Source organism: Mizuhopecten yessoensis, unplaced genomic scaffold, assembly GCF_002113885.1.
Source record: "Mizuhopecten yessoensis strain PY_sf001 unplaced genomic scaffold, ASM211388v2 scaffold716207, whole genome shotgun sequence".
In the NCBI taxonomy this organism is placed as follows: domain Eukaryota; kingdom Metazoa; phylum Mollusca; class Bivalvia; order Pectinida; family Pectinidae; genus Mizuhopecten; species Mizuhopecten yessoensis.
Genome location: NW_018480001.1, coordinates 191,896 through 205,715, shown reverse-complemented (window position 1 = coordinate 205,715; position 13,820 = coordinate 191,896). Strand labels below are relative to the sequence as shown.

Here is a 13,820-nt window from a genome sequence, read left to right as displayed (position 1 = left end):
GACTCAACCAAACAATCAACAAAATAGCGTAAATGCACAGCAACGACATGGACATCAACCGAGCCAACAAAGCAATCAAGCAAATACAATGTTTTCACAGCTTATCAATCTAAGCAATGCAGTTTTAGTTAAACCAAGTATTCAACAAAATAATCCGTACCAGCAGTCAACTGGAAGTCAAAGTCAGCAACAAGGCAACCAGGGAAATACAATTTCGGGCCAGTCCAATCATTTTCAGAATAATGTGAATTCACAATTAAACGGAAATCAAGCTTCTCAACAGGGTCACCAAGGGATTGCGATGTCCTCACAACGTTCCAATCAGGGAAGCTCAATGATTGTCAAACCAACCAACCAGCAGAATAGCCTACTTGAACATCCCATCGGAAGCCAGATGTCCTCAAGTCAGGGTAGTCACCAAACTAATGTGCATAGCCAATCGCAGGGAAGTCAATCTTCCACAAACCATCAAACCAGCCAGAAGAACATCCTAAATACGTCATCTGTCGGGATTCAAGTCGACCAACAACGAAATAAAGGAAATGCAATGTCGCCACAACTGACCATTCAGCAAAAACAAGGTTCGTCGAATATTATCACGCCCGTTGCAGGTCATCAACTTTCTCGGAGTTCCCAGAGTCAGATAGGTCAAACATTCTCTGGCAGATCCTCAAATCACCCCGGGCAACATATACCAAGCCTGTCCAAAAGTCAATCTGGACAACAGTCAAAAGGCCAGCAAACAATTCAATCCGGACAAAACATACCCGGGCAGTCAAACGGTCAAGCCGGCCAACATTTTCCAAGCAAGTCTGCGGCTCAAGCCGTGCAACAAAACCCAGGTCAACCAGCTGGTCAATCCGGACAACGGAAACAAGGAAAGACTCTTGGTCAAGTCGGACAACACAGTTCAGGCCAGTCGTCGGGTCAATCTCGACAACAATTTCAAGGGCAGTCAGCGGGTCAATCTAAACAACACCATCCAGGCCAGTCCATTGGTCAAACTGGACAACAAAATCAAGGCCAGTCCACTGCTCAATCTGGACAACAAAATCAAGGCCAGTCCCAAGATCAAGCTGGACAACAAAGTCAAGGTCTTCCCATGAGTCAATCTGGACCACAAATACCGAGCCAGAGTAATATTAAATATATGCATCAAACGTCAGGACAATCCAAAGGTAAAAATATTCAACAAATATCTGGACAGCCGTCAAACCGCATTGGTTTACAAATAATTGGAACGTCCATAGGTTCAACTACCAATCAGGTATCTGGGCCAACATCAGGACCAGCCAGTAAACAGATATCTGGGCACTCTACGATTCAAGTTCGTCAAAAAGTATCTGGACAATCCACACGTGCAAGTGTAAACAACCAAGGCACGCTTCAAAGCACTATGTCTTCTAATAAAGCTGTTGGTGGACACCAAAGTAACGGAAACCAAGCTAGAACTGGTGATCATCAATTGTTAAAGCCTAATGGTCATTCAACAACAACTGGAAAAACCTCTCAACAAAATCAAGGCACTGTATCATTTGGAGTTGCGAAAGTTGTTCCGTCTACGACTCAACACAGGCAAGTTGTCGGTAGTCAGTTTTCAAACCAGCTACGGAATTCCCCGCAATCAGCAGCCGTACCAAGAACCAATCAAAAGACCATTCACCAGTCCAGTCAGAACAACAATGTTGCTTCAGTTCCTGTAGACCAGACAGCTGGATCTAGTCAGCATCCATCATTTGATCCGAGTCAAGCAAGCAGTTTTGCCAGTCCTAATTCGAAAATTCTCTTGTCTGGAAGTTCAGTGCAAAATGTGAACCACTGGTCAGGATCACCTCAAGGCAATATTTTGGGTTCCCAAGACTTGATAAATATACATCAAAATAGCCCAATAGGGTGGGTTTCCCCAATTGTATCAAATAGAAATAGTAATCGACCAAAACACCAATCGAATGCGATCGGACAGCAACAGATAACACAACATGGCATGGCATCTGTTCATTCGTCAGGAGCTTCCACGGAACAGATCACCAATGCCGCACAGCCGAATAACCATTTATCAAGCGGCAAATCAGCCATGTCGTCGCTGGTCTCTAGCAATGCAATAGGGACAAATAACCCTGCACAGACGCATATAATTCAGACTTCGCAAAGTGGACAGAGCAAAGCTGGTCCAGGTAGCCAGGCGTCTACATCTCCAGGTCAACATCCAACGACGTCGCAGAATCATCACCTTCAACAAGCTAGGAGTCATACGTTAGCTTTGAATCAACACCGCAGTCAAGTATCTGCTAGTCAGGCAGGCATTATTCCGCCTGTACCGAAAACTCTCATTGCAGCTGATCGACCTGGTACAGTGCATCAAACCAGTAACACCATCCCACTTAGCGCTTCAACATCTACACAGCCCGGCAGGGTTACTGCACAGACTAGTGGCGTAGTAAAATCAGTTACCACTGGTACAAGCAACACAGCTGTGCATAGTCGTTCAGCAAGTGAAGTGTCTCGTGGTATACAAAAATCAGGCCGCAAGCTTCAACAGCAAGGCATTTCCTCGCCTTCAACAGCATCTCATCATAATCAACGAAACAATCCTCGTCGGGTAACTCAAACGAGAACAATTCAACATGGTCCACATCACAAAATGCATTCTATTCAAACGGGTACGTCACCTCAGCGCCAACGAAACAATCCTGTATCTTCTACTAATTTGGGGACGTTTCAGCAAGGTCACCATTCCAACCATGTAACGTCTACCAAAACGGGGAAATCTCAAAATAGTCAACAGGACAGCCCTGTCGCTTCTACTCAAACGGGAACGCCTCAAAATGGTCCACATAATAGCGCTGCAACTTCTACAAAAATTGGGGCATCTCAAAATGGACCACAAAACAACCGTGTAATTTCTACTCAAACTGTGACGTCTCAAAATAGTCCAAAGAACAACCCCGTCGTTTCTGCTCAATTGGGGATACATAAGCAGGGTCAACAGTCAACGGGAACTTCATCGAATGGTCTACACAACAGTCATGTAGCTTCACCTCCTCAAATTACAACATCTCAAAATAATCAACAGAACGGTCCTGTGGCTTCTACTCTAATACTCCATATAGCGACTTCCAAAACGCAGACATCTCAAAATGATCCTCAGAACATTCGTAAGACTTCTACTCAAATGGGGACATCCCAGAATAGTCAACGGAACAGACACGTAGCTTCTTCCCAGACGCAGACGTCTCCAAATGGCCATCATACTAGCCATATAGCTTCTACTTCAATAGGGACGTCTCAACATGGTAAACCGAACAGCCCTGCATTTTCTAATCAAATTGGGACGTCCAACCAGGGTCAACGGTCTACTCATATAGCTTCTACGCAAATTGGAAAATCGCAAAATGGTCCTCAGAACAGCCCTGTAGCTTCTAATCAAATCGGGACACCACAGAGTGGTCAAATTAACAGACCTGTGGTTTCTACTCAAACTGTGTCATCTAGTCATGGTCAGCAAAACAGCCATGTAACTTCTGCTCAAACTCGACCGTCTCACCCTGGTCATCAGAACATTCATTCAGCGTCAGCTAACACGGGAACTGTACCCAACATAAATACCAGAAATACTCCCGTTGTTAACAACAACCATGGTTCGTCTCAACAAGGGTCTTCTCCTCCAGCTGGACATGTTGGAACTCAGCAAAATAGTATTCCTACAAACAACCAGCAAACGGAAAGGAGAGGGACAAGGTATGATAAGGCATGGTTTCGGCTCTAAGATTACGTGTCACTTCTGTATCTTTGTATGAAGCATTATAATATTTCAAATACAACAATTACCCAGGGAGAATTTATATTGTTGTTCATAGTCAGTTTATTATTATGACATAACCCATTGTTATAACTATCTAGTTAGTTTAACTGTCATTATTAATGTCTTTTATGAAGTTTAGTTGTTAAATATTTTGTTGAATTTTGTTTGGGCCCAATACGTGACTTATTCTGCCTTGTTTCTTCACTTCCTAGTCTACAACGTAGTCATGCGGGTGTGTTATCTCCTGCGTCAAACACGAACCTGAAACCGAACAGTCAGCAGGTTACACACACAAAACCCGTCTCATCAATAGTACAGACAGCCAAGGACAACACAAAGACAACCATGAGCAATACACACACAAATCTCGTCTCATCAATAGTACAGGCAGCCAAGGACAACACATAGCCAACCAAGAGCAATACACACACAAATCCCGTCTCATCAATAGGACAGACAGCCAAGGACAACACAAAGACAACCAAGAGCAATACACACACAAATCCCGTCTCATCAATAGTACAGACAGCCAAGGACAACACAAAGACAACCAAGAGCAATACACAAACAAATACCAACCGATCCATAATCTTTGGTTCATATCTACAATCTCCTCCTAGTGTGTCGGGATTTAATCAGCTTTCACCAATATCACACCACCAAGACGTCACATCTACTAGTTTTGCGTTTTTGCCACCTGGTACTGCAAGCGGTCAGATCACTTCTGGTTCTGCGAGTAGACCAACTACTCAGAAGTATGTTTCGACAATGAAAGCTTCGACTACAGCCAATCAAGCACCAAATAGTTTTTCACAAAGAAGTTCAAAAGAACAAGGACCTATCAATCAAACAACACCCACTACTTCATTACTTTTTAACCACCCGGTTAATACTAATGCAGAAGTGACTAGAGCTACAACGGAAACTATTCCAGGAGTGTTAAACACCATAGCTAGCAAAATTTCGGTAGCTTCAGTTTTAACAAAATCTCCGGCAAGAAAAACTAAAGTAGCGGCCACAGCTCAAGCAACTGCAAAACCAGCAGTTGATACAGCAGCAGGAATTACTAATCCAGTGATATCCTCAGCTTCGGCAAGTCAAAATCCGGCAGTGACAACGGCACCGTCTGGTACGAATCAAACAGTAGCCTCATCCCCGTCAAAGACAATTTCGTTAGTGGTTAAAGCCTCTGCAAGTACAAACCGAACATTTGCTACAACTGCAGTAAAATCTTCTCCAGCTGTGCCCTCAGTGCCGTCAAGTACAAATCAATCGGTGGCTTCGACTAACATACGTACACATCGCGTAGTGTTACCAGCTCCGGGTAATACAAATCCACAAGTGGAATCGGCTTCGGCAAGTTCAGCAAGTACTAATGCGATATCATTTAATGCTCCAGCAATGGCTAAGAACCCAGCAAGTGCAAATCCAGCAGTGGGAAAGGCCCCTTCAAGTATACATCAAGAAATGCCTGCAGTATCTTCCGTACAGGCAAGTCCAAACCCACAACCAGCTTCAGCTACGGCTACAAAACCAGTGCCGGTTATGGCCCCAACAAGTAGTAAACCTACTATGTCTATGGTGCCGCTAGGTAAAAATCCAGCGTTGGCACCGGGTCTGGGAAGAAAGATTCAAGCAGTAGGCAAACTCCTGGCAAGTGCAAATCAGAGAGTACGCTCAGCTTTGGCAGGCGTAACGGCTTCGGCAAGCTCTAACCCTGCTGTGTCTTCAACACAGACAAAAACAAATCCAGTAGCAGCTTCAGGTTTCACAGGCACAAGTCGACCAGATGCTATGACTAAGGCAAATTCAAACCTTTTGGTGACTTCAGCATCGGCAAGTACAATTCCAGCAGTACCATCACCCCCACCAAATTCAGCAGTGGTAATAGCATCGGCAAGTACTAATCAAACAAAATCTCAAGGATCGACAAGTGCCATTCCAGCTGTCTTTAATGCTCCAATTAGCACAACTGCAGAAGTGGCGAAATCTCCAGCAAGTACTATTCCAGCAGTTGCAAACGCTGCATCAAGCAATATATCAGCGGTGACTAAGGCTCCGGGAAAATTAAATTCATCAGTAGCTTCAGTACCGGCAGGTAGTAAATCGAGCGTGCCTTCCAATCCCACAAGCATTTCATCAGTGGCTTCAGCAAGTACCAATCCCTCAGCGTTATCGGTGCTAGCAAGCAATAATTCTACATTCCTTAACGCTTCCATGAGAACAAATTCAGTGGTAAATACAATTGGAACGCGAAATCCATCAGTGGGAATGGCTATGTCTAGCATAACTAAAACAGTGTATACGGCTCCGGCAAATTCAAATCCGACTAAATCATCACCTCAGGCAAGTACGAAGCCAACATCAATCTCGGCTCCGGCAGATAAAACCATAACAGAGCCTACTTCCGGTTTGACAGGCAGACGTCTACCAGCGGCTATGGCTAAGGCAAATTCTAACCCTACGATACCTTCACCCCCACCAAATACAATCTTTTCATTGGTAATGGCATCGGCAAGTACTAATCAAACAAAAGCTCAGAAAACAACAAGTGTCATTCCAGCTGCCTTCAATGCTCCAATAAGCACAATTGTAGTGGTGGCGCAATCTCCAGCAAGTACTATTCCAGGAGTTTCAAAAGCTGCATTAAGCAATATATCAGCAGTGACTAAGACTCAGAGAAAAACAAATCCATCAGTAGCTTTAGTTCCGGCGGGTAGTAAATCGAACGCGCCTTCCGACCCCACCAGTATTCAATCCTTGGCCCAAGCAAGTACAAGTCCATCAATGGTATCGGTTCCAGCAAGTAATAATTCTGCATTCCTTCAAATACCTTTAAATACATTTCCATCAGTGGGAACGGCTTCTTCAAGCGTAACTCAACCAGTGTATACCGTTCCGGCAAATGTAAATACGGCTAAATCTTCAGCTCCGGCAAGTACGAAGCCAACAGCTAGCTCAGCTCCGGCAGATAAAACCATAGCAGGGGCTACGGCTGCAGCAATTTCTAACTTGGCGTTCGCTTCATCTCAGAAAAGTACAAATCCAGCAGTATCTTCAGGGTTGACAGGCATAAGTCCAGAACGTGCTACAGCAAAGATACATTCAAGCCCTGTGATGGCTTCAGCACCGGCAATTACAAATCTAGCAGTACCTTCAGCGCCACCAAATGCAAATGCATTGTTGAAAAAGGCTCTAACTAGTATAAAACCGGCAAGGTCTAGTCCTGCTGTTTTTGATGCTCAAGTAAGCACGATTGCAGCAGTGGCTCAAGCTCGAGCAAGTGATATTCCGACAGTTGTCAACGCTCAGGGGAGCACAATTTCAGCAGTGGCAAAAGTTCTGAAAAGTCCAAATCCATTTGTATCTACAGTTTCGGTAAGTGGCGAACCACCTTCAACTGCTGCTTCTACAAGTAGTATTACATCATCAGCTTCAGATCCAGCAATAAAAATTCAAGGAATAATGTCGGCTCCTGTTAGCAAAACATTAGCAGTGACAATGTTGCAAGCTAGTAAAAGTTATGCAACGGCATCAGCTTCGGCTAATACGCGAATTGCAGTGGTTGCGGCTCCATCAAGAAGTAATCCATCATTGATTACAACAAATAAAGAACCTTCTCAAACGAGTGATCCAGTTCAAAATGTCAGTTCAACGAGTGCAAATGTGTCATCCACGAATGCTGTTTTATATCAAATGCATGCCGATCCTGTTCAACCAACATCTGGTACAGCATTTCATATAGGTACAAGAACTATCGCGAATGCCACTGAAACGCCACATGAAATAACAGCTAGACAATCAGTCTCTGCGAGAGTGACGACTAACAATGCTTCATTACCGACAAACACAGTGACGGCATCGGCGGTCGGTCAAAGTAATCCACAAAACAAAATGACACAAAATTCTCCAAATCCTGTAAAGATGGTTCATCCTGATTCGGTCGACAAAATTGCATCTCAAATACTTGCTTCATTGTTGAGGATGGCAGGAACGTTTAGTCAGACATCATCATCAAAATCAAATTTAACCGATCGATCATCGATATCGCGAACACTTACAAAAAGCCTTACAGATGCTCTTAGGCATTCTGTGGCGGAGACTCAGGTAGAACTCACTGGTAATCAGACAGCCGAATCTCGGCCAACTATTGCAAGTCAGACATCCAAGTATTCACAAGTATTAGCAAGCCAAGTAGTACAACCTCAACATATTACGGCTAAACCATCTATATCTGTAGTTTATCAGGAAGCTCCGCATAAACCAGCTGAAGCTTACCAGGCAGTTACATCTCCACCAATTACCCAGGCAGTACCGACACAACCTAATAGTGTGACCCAGGCAGTGACCCAGGCAGTTCAATCTCAACAAGCTGAAATGACAAGCGTAACAACACCTCCTCAAGTAATTCAACGACATCCCGCAGTTCAACCTCCTGAGCAAGTTAGACTCAACCAGGCTACATCCCCTCAGCCAACTATAGGACATGGTGCAACTCAACCTCGACAAGCTGCAGCCACTCAGACAACTTCACCAAAACCAGCTGTCGTAGATCGCACAGCTAAACCCCGACAATCTACAGGAACTATGGCTACACCAGTTGAGCATACCGTTGGAAATCGTGTAAATCTACATCAACAAGGTGCTTTATCCAGTCAAACAACACCGCCTCAATCAACGATTGCTGACCAGATATCTCAATCTAAATCAATTAAAACAATACAGGCAACACCGCATCAACAACCAACTGTGTCAAAGAACGGCGCTTCGGCACAACCAGCTCTGCTTAAGCATACAGCTCCGCCTCAAGAAGTGGTAACAGTTTCCAATACATCTACACAAACAGTTACAAACCAGGTAGCTCTATTTCAACCAACGGAGGCGCCGTCTCAAACAATTTCAGCGAACCAAGTAAATAAAGCAAAATCAGCTCATCAAAACAACGTTGCTCATTCCGTCGTGTCCAGTACAAATTCAGGAGTAACATCTAAACAACAAAACTTTGGACAAAAAGAAGCTGGATTGGCATCAGCTAATCAACCATCAATGGTGTTCAGCTCAGTAGAAGCAACCAAACAAACAATATTCAACAAAGCAGCAGTTATCGCGCCAACTGTGTTAACGGCTGATCCGATATCTTCTTACCTAAAAACAACTTTAAACGATCAACTACACGACCGTCAGTTAAATGCTGATAAAACAGGCAGAACTTTTAAATTAATTACTACGGCTTTGCCGTCGATAGCAAGTGCGTCGGGTCCAGCGTCAACTACAGTGACACGGGCAACACCACTCATCGGTACGTCAGCTCGTGGATTATCATCGGGAGGCAACGGGGCTAGTACGTTCAACTCACCGCCATCTCAACCTAGTGGAACGTCTTATCAAACTATCAACGCAGGAGAGATTTACGCATTGCAATCCAACATTGACAGTGGAGGTAGTGGATCACGAATTCGTAGCACACAGGCTAAGGTGATGGAAGGTAAACATAAACCTCAAAGAGTCACTGTACATCAACTTAGCACAGCCGGAACACCAGTCGATACCGCACGTCCAACTCAAAACCAACTACCGAGTAATTCGATCGGTGGGCCGGTTGATAGGAAGAAGGATCCCAGCTATCTGGCATGGGAGTTTGCTGCTCTAGCGGCCGGTATTGTTGGTACAACGGCGTCGCCTTATGCTGTGCAATTACAACCTCATAATGACCCTGTCGTACCTGAAGTTCCCGCTGGTCTGGAATTTCTGTCCTTCAGTCAACAAAAGGGGCAAACAAATTCAAATAATCTTCTTCAAAAACTCATTTCAAATAGTCTAAATCCTGTAAAGTCCTTGAACAATAACAATCAAGGGCAGTTGACGAATTTAGCCGCTTCCGCGGAACCAGTGTCGGTAATGACGTCAGGAGGCCGAAATAACACAGTGAACGCGGGACAATCTCACATCTCCAACGTAGCGCAACTTGGGCAACCACATACGTATACTTATGGCGTTGTTGGTGGGGACATGAATCAAGCACAATCCAGTATCGTTCAGTCCAATTTTAACAATCCCTTTGGATTAGATCTACCATCTCCAGAACGGGCAACAACGCAACCGGTCGTGTTATCCGCATTCTATTCCTCGCCAGTGTCTAAATCAAGAATAGAACATGCCGCTTCTACACCTAAAGACGTAACGACACTATTGTCCAAAACTATCGTGAATACCAAAACAGTGATAACATCAAAACCATTGGGAACAAAAGATGTTGTGAATAGGATGCCAGGTACAATAAACATGTTAGAGGTGTTGAGCAATGCTGTACAAAATCAGCAAGCGCCTACTGCTACCGGACAGGGTAAAACAGTGACCACCGAACAGGGTAAAACAGTGACCACCGGACAGGGTAAAACAGTGACTACCGGAAAGGGTAAAACAGTGACTACCAAACAGGGTAAAACAGTGACTACTGGACAGGGTAAAACAGTGACTACCGAACAGGGTAAAACAGTGACTACTGAACAGCCATCTATTTTAACTAATAATGTAGCAAATAATGTATATAGTGTAAGTCAAATGAGATACCCGATCGATATATCTCTTTCCGGTCTAAAAATGCTAGTTGATGTACCAAATGGTCGTTTAAATCCGCTAAGACCAGTTTGATAGGGAAAGCCAAAATGCTTGTAGATTTGTGCTAAAGAAATACCGTTCCGTTAGAAGTTCTATCAAATATACTAATACAGACTGCCCACGTTATACGGAATTGTCTGTCACAATATATAGAGGATAATTACTTTAACGTTTGTCGGTTTTTTTGTTTGGAGAATGTTAGACGAGGAAGCTTTTTTTTACGGTTTCTACATAATGGTAGGACAGACAAAAAAAGCGTGTTTTTGTAGTTCTAGCAGATCAAGAGTTAAGGAACCTTTGATTGTAGGTTTCAGACAAGCTTTTAGCTATAGATTTCTACATTAGGCAGATTGATAAACTTTGCTTTGCAGACGTTACCTAAACCTACGTCATTATTTTTCTATAGATAGAACAACAGGCAATCAGCTTTCGTTTCTGTAACATTGTAAGGCACACTTATCCTCCAAAGCAAGTAGGTATGTGTATCAGTAGGTATGTGTAACAGTGTTAAGCAGGAAGGCCCGCTCATCTCGTTACATAGGTTGCCCTTCGTTGTTTTTATGCTGGTTTCGTGAAGGGAATAATTTTTTGAATAAAAATTATATACACATCAACAAACACCACTCTTCACAACCCTGTCTAGGTTAAATCAATACTCTAATTAACTGTGAGTCATGCGTCAAATCGTCACATTTTTTCATAGACTCATTCGGTTGTTTGTATTCATTTTAGATGGAATGACTCACTGGTGGGGGGTTTTCAGAACATGAGTAAAAAATGGACAAGATTATTAATTCTATGAAATTTATTATGGATTTGTAGTGGAATGTCTAATATTCAGTATGGTGATTTCCTTTTAGAGATGGAATCAGATATTATCCAACCGTGGCATAACGTTAGTGATATTTCTATACGATGTAATTTGCAGTGGCATTTTAATATATTCAGTATGATGGGATTTATTTTGATTCCATGATATTTTTTTACAAAGTTCAAGTGCTACGGTAAAAGACTTCTGAAACGACTGTCCAAGGGATAACACTTAAGGTAAAAGTTGGTTTGATCATAGTCAGGTGGAGTTTGGTGATTTATGAGAGTGACTAGGTGTTTCTATTTTTATAACAATAACTCAGCATTTTTCTAATGGTGTTTTCTAACTATAACATCATAATGCTGTCTGCTAAGTAAGTTTCGTGTTAACAATAGAAAAATGCATCTTAATAGGCAAATGGCTATCACAAGGGAAACGCCTTTCTGGGAAGTCTCGGTACGGTAGCTATATAACAGTGGTTTAATGTTGTCATTCAAGCCACGTACGGGTATATGTATAGAATGCATGATTTGTCACTTGTCTCGCATCACAAGTAGGGGTTCATACAAAAATAACGAAATCCACAGTTTTGAGTAGAATATTTATTTTGCATCTTTTCTTGTATATATGTCTCGTTGTTTGTTTCAAATACACACATTTAAAGTATGTTGTTTTTTGTTTTATTTTATTTGGTGTTTTTTAACAATTACACTCCAAGACAACATAAAGACGGCATCAGATCCGCTCTATCACAAGGAGACAAATACACCAGCATACCCTGTCTCCAGAACACATACACGGATACAAAACACACATGGAGGCACATCCTTAAATGACCTTTGCTGTTGATAGGACGTTAAACAAATTACAAACTAAATTGCATATTTAACAGGATATATAGAAACGGACATATCACATAGTTTATTGTAACAGGAAATTGTTAACAAAAGATTTTATCTAAATTTCAAAACCCACAGAACATAATATTTGCTATTTGATATAAAATTGACTGGAAAATAAGTCATTGTTGACTTACGGTCAAAATGAGTTTAAAACATAGACCGGCTTCGACAGATGCAAATAAGCCTGTGACGACTTAGATACTAGTATAATTATGCAGCGGCTAGTCATTGACATTTCAGGGTAGATTTGATTGATATTGCAGATCCCTTATACCTGTTGCCGCATACACATGTTTTGTTCGTTTTTATTTAGTTTAACGTCCTATTAACAGCTAAGGTCATTTATATACGTGTATCCATGTGTGTAGTGTATGTTTGCTGGGGACGGTATGTTGATGTATTTGCCTCCTTGGATTTGGTGCCGATTTTGCAGAGCAACCTCACTGAAATACCATGCCAAAAGCTACAAGCATACTAGTCCGCCTGGTCACATTATACTGACAACGGATGTCCCAGTTGTTACCATTACCCTAAATGCTATACATTATACAGGGAATAACAACTACCATCTTAAGGACTTTGGTATATCCCGACCTGGTAAACAGCAAGTATATTATAATTTACTCAATCCCTGATCTGTAGGGTTGATTCTAACATCTGATAGCTTAAAAGTACACAATCGAGGAATGTATATGTTTCTGTAATAATATAGTCACCTTCACAGAATATAGTTTAGGAACATTATTAAGGTGTTCCTGTAAAAATTATTTCACTTACGAATCCACGCACCAAAGATATTAATAAAGGTTTGATAAGTCGTTTCTAAAAATAAAATAAAAACTTCGCGGGACTTGTATGAAAAACTTAAAGATAAATAAAATAAAACATAGCTAACAACACTGTTCTGAGTGTATAAAAGGACATCACGGTGCTAGACTTGGATTCGAACCCTGAACTGCAGACTGCTAAACTATCACTCTAACCGATAGAGACATGCGTTCGACGAAGTTTCCCGATCCAACTGTGCTACAGTTATATCCAAGCGGAAGTTAAGAGGACTTTACTGTGTTTAGAAAACACAATGTAGTTGGACAGTGATCCTTAACCGATATATTTCCCGCAGTGCTCTCACTATTGTGTTTTGCTCCACACGAAACACGGAAACACACTACCAGGCGACAGTCCGGTGATCCTCCCTCGGCGCACAGACCACGTGACATGTCAATCTGTCTAACTGATACAATCAAGATTGTTGATCTGCTGACAACATCTCTCTTGTAATTGCCTAATTTGCATATGTAATACGTTCCTAACTGTCAGATTTAAAAGCAATAGAATCTTCTGACTGTGGTGTGTGATGTGATTTAAATGACATTGACACTGAAACACACTTAATTAGTTAGATAATGACCCGATCTTGTTCGCCCTAGGATCAAATGTACCACTCCTCCTAAAAACAGCGCCGCCTATCTGTACAAAACGCTATTTTATGACAATTTGTTATGTTTACATTTTCCAACGTGTCATCGATTTTTTGTTCGTATTATTATTTTTTTATTTTTGTTATCTTTTTTTCGAAAATGGATGTTCTCTATTAGATTTACTGCAAAAAAAAATCTTTCAAATATCTTCAAACTGATTTATAACCTATTACCTAGAAACGCTGGCTCCTCGAATTCCTGTACTG

At 42.1% G+C, this 13,820-nt stretch overlaps 2 protein-coding genes across 2 annotated transcripts; both read left to right on the top strand.

The window, feature by feature from the left end:
• Positions 1 to 1,396: 1,396 nt before the first annotated feature.
• Positions 1,397 to 5,856, top strand: LOC110442097 (mucin-5AC-like). The gene is made up of 3 exons (XM_021485534.1): positions 1,397 to 3,738; positions 4,423 to 5,686; positions 5,770 to 5,856. Exons 1-3 carry the CDS (start codon positions 1,397 to 1,399, stop codon positions 5,854 to 5,856), a joined length of 3,693 nt encoding a protein of 1,230 aa, XP_021341209.1.
• Positions 5,857 to 6,073: 217 nt separating this feature from the next.
• On the top strand, positions 6,074 to 10,802 carry LOC110442096 (mucin-19-like). The gene is made up of 2 exons (XM_021485533.1): positions 6,074 to 10,289; positions 10,792 to 10,802. Exons 1-2 carry the CDS (start codon positions 6,074 to 6,076, stop codon positions 10,800 to 10,802), a joined length of 4,227 nt encoding a protein of 1,408 aa, XP_021341208.1.
• Positions 10,803 to 13,820: the final 3,018 nt, after the last annotated feature.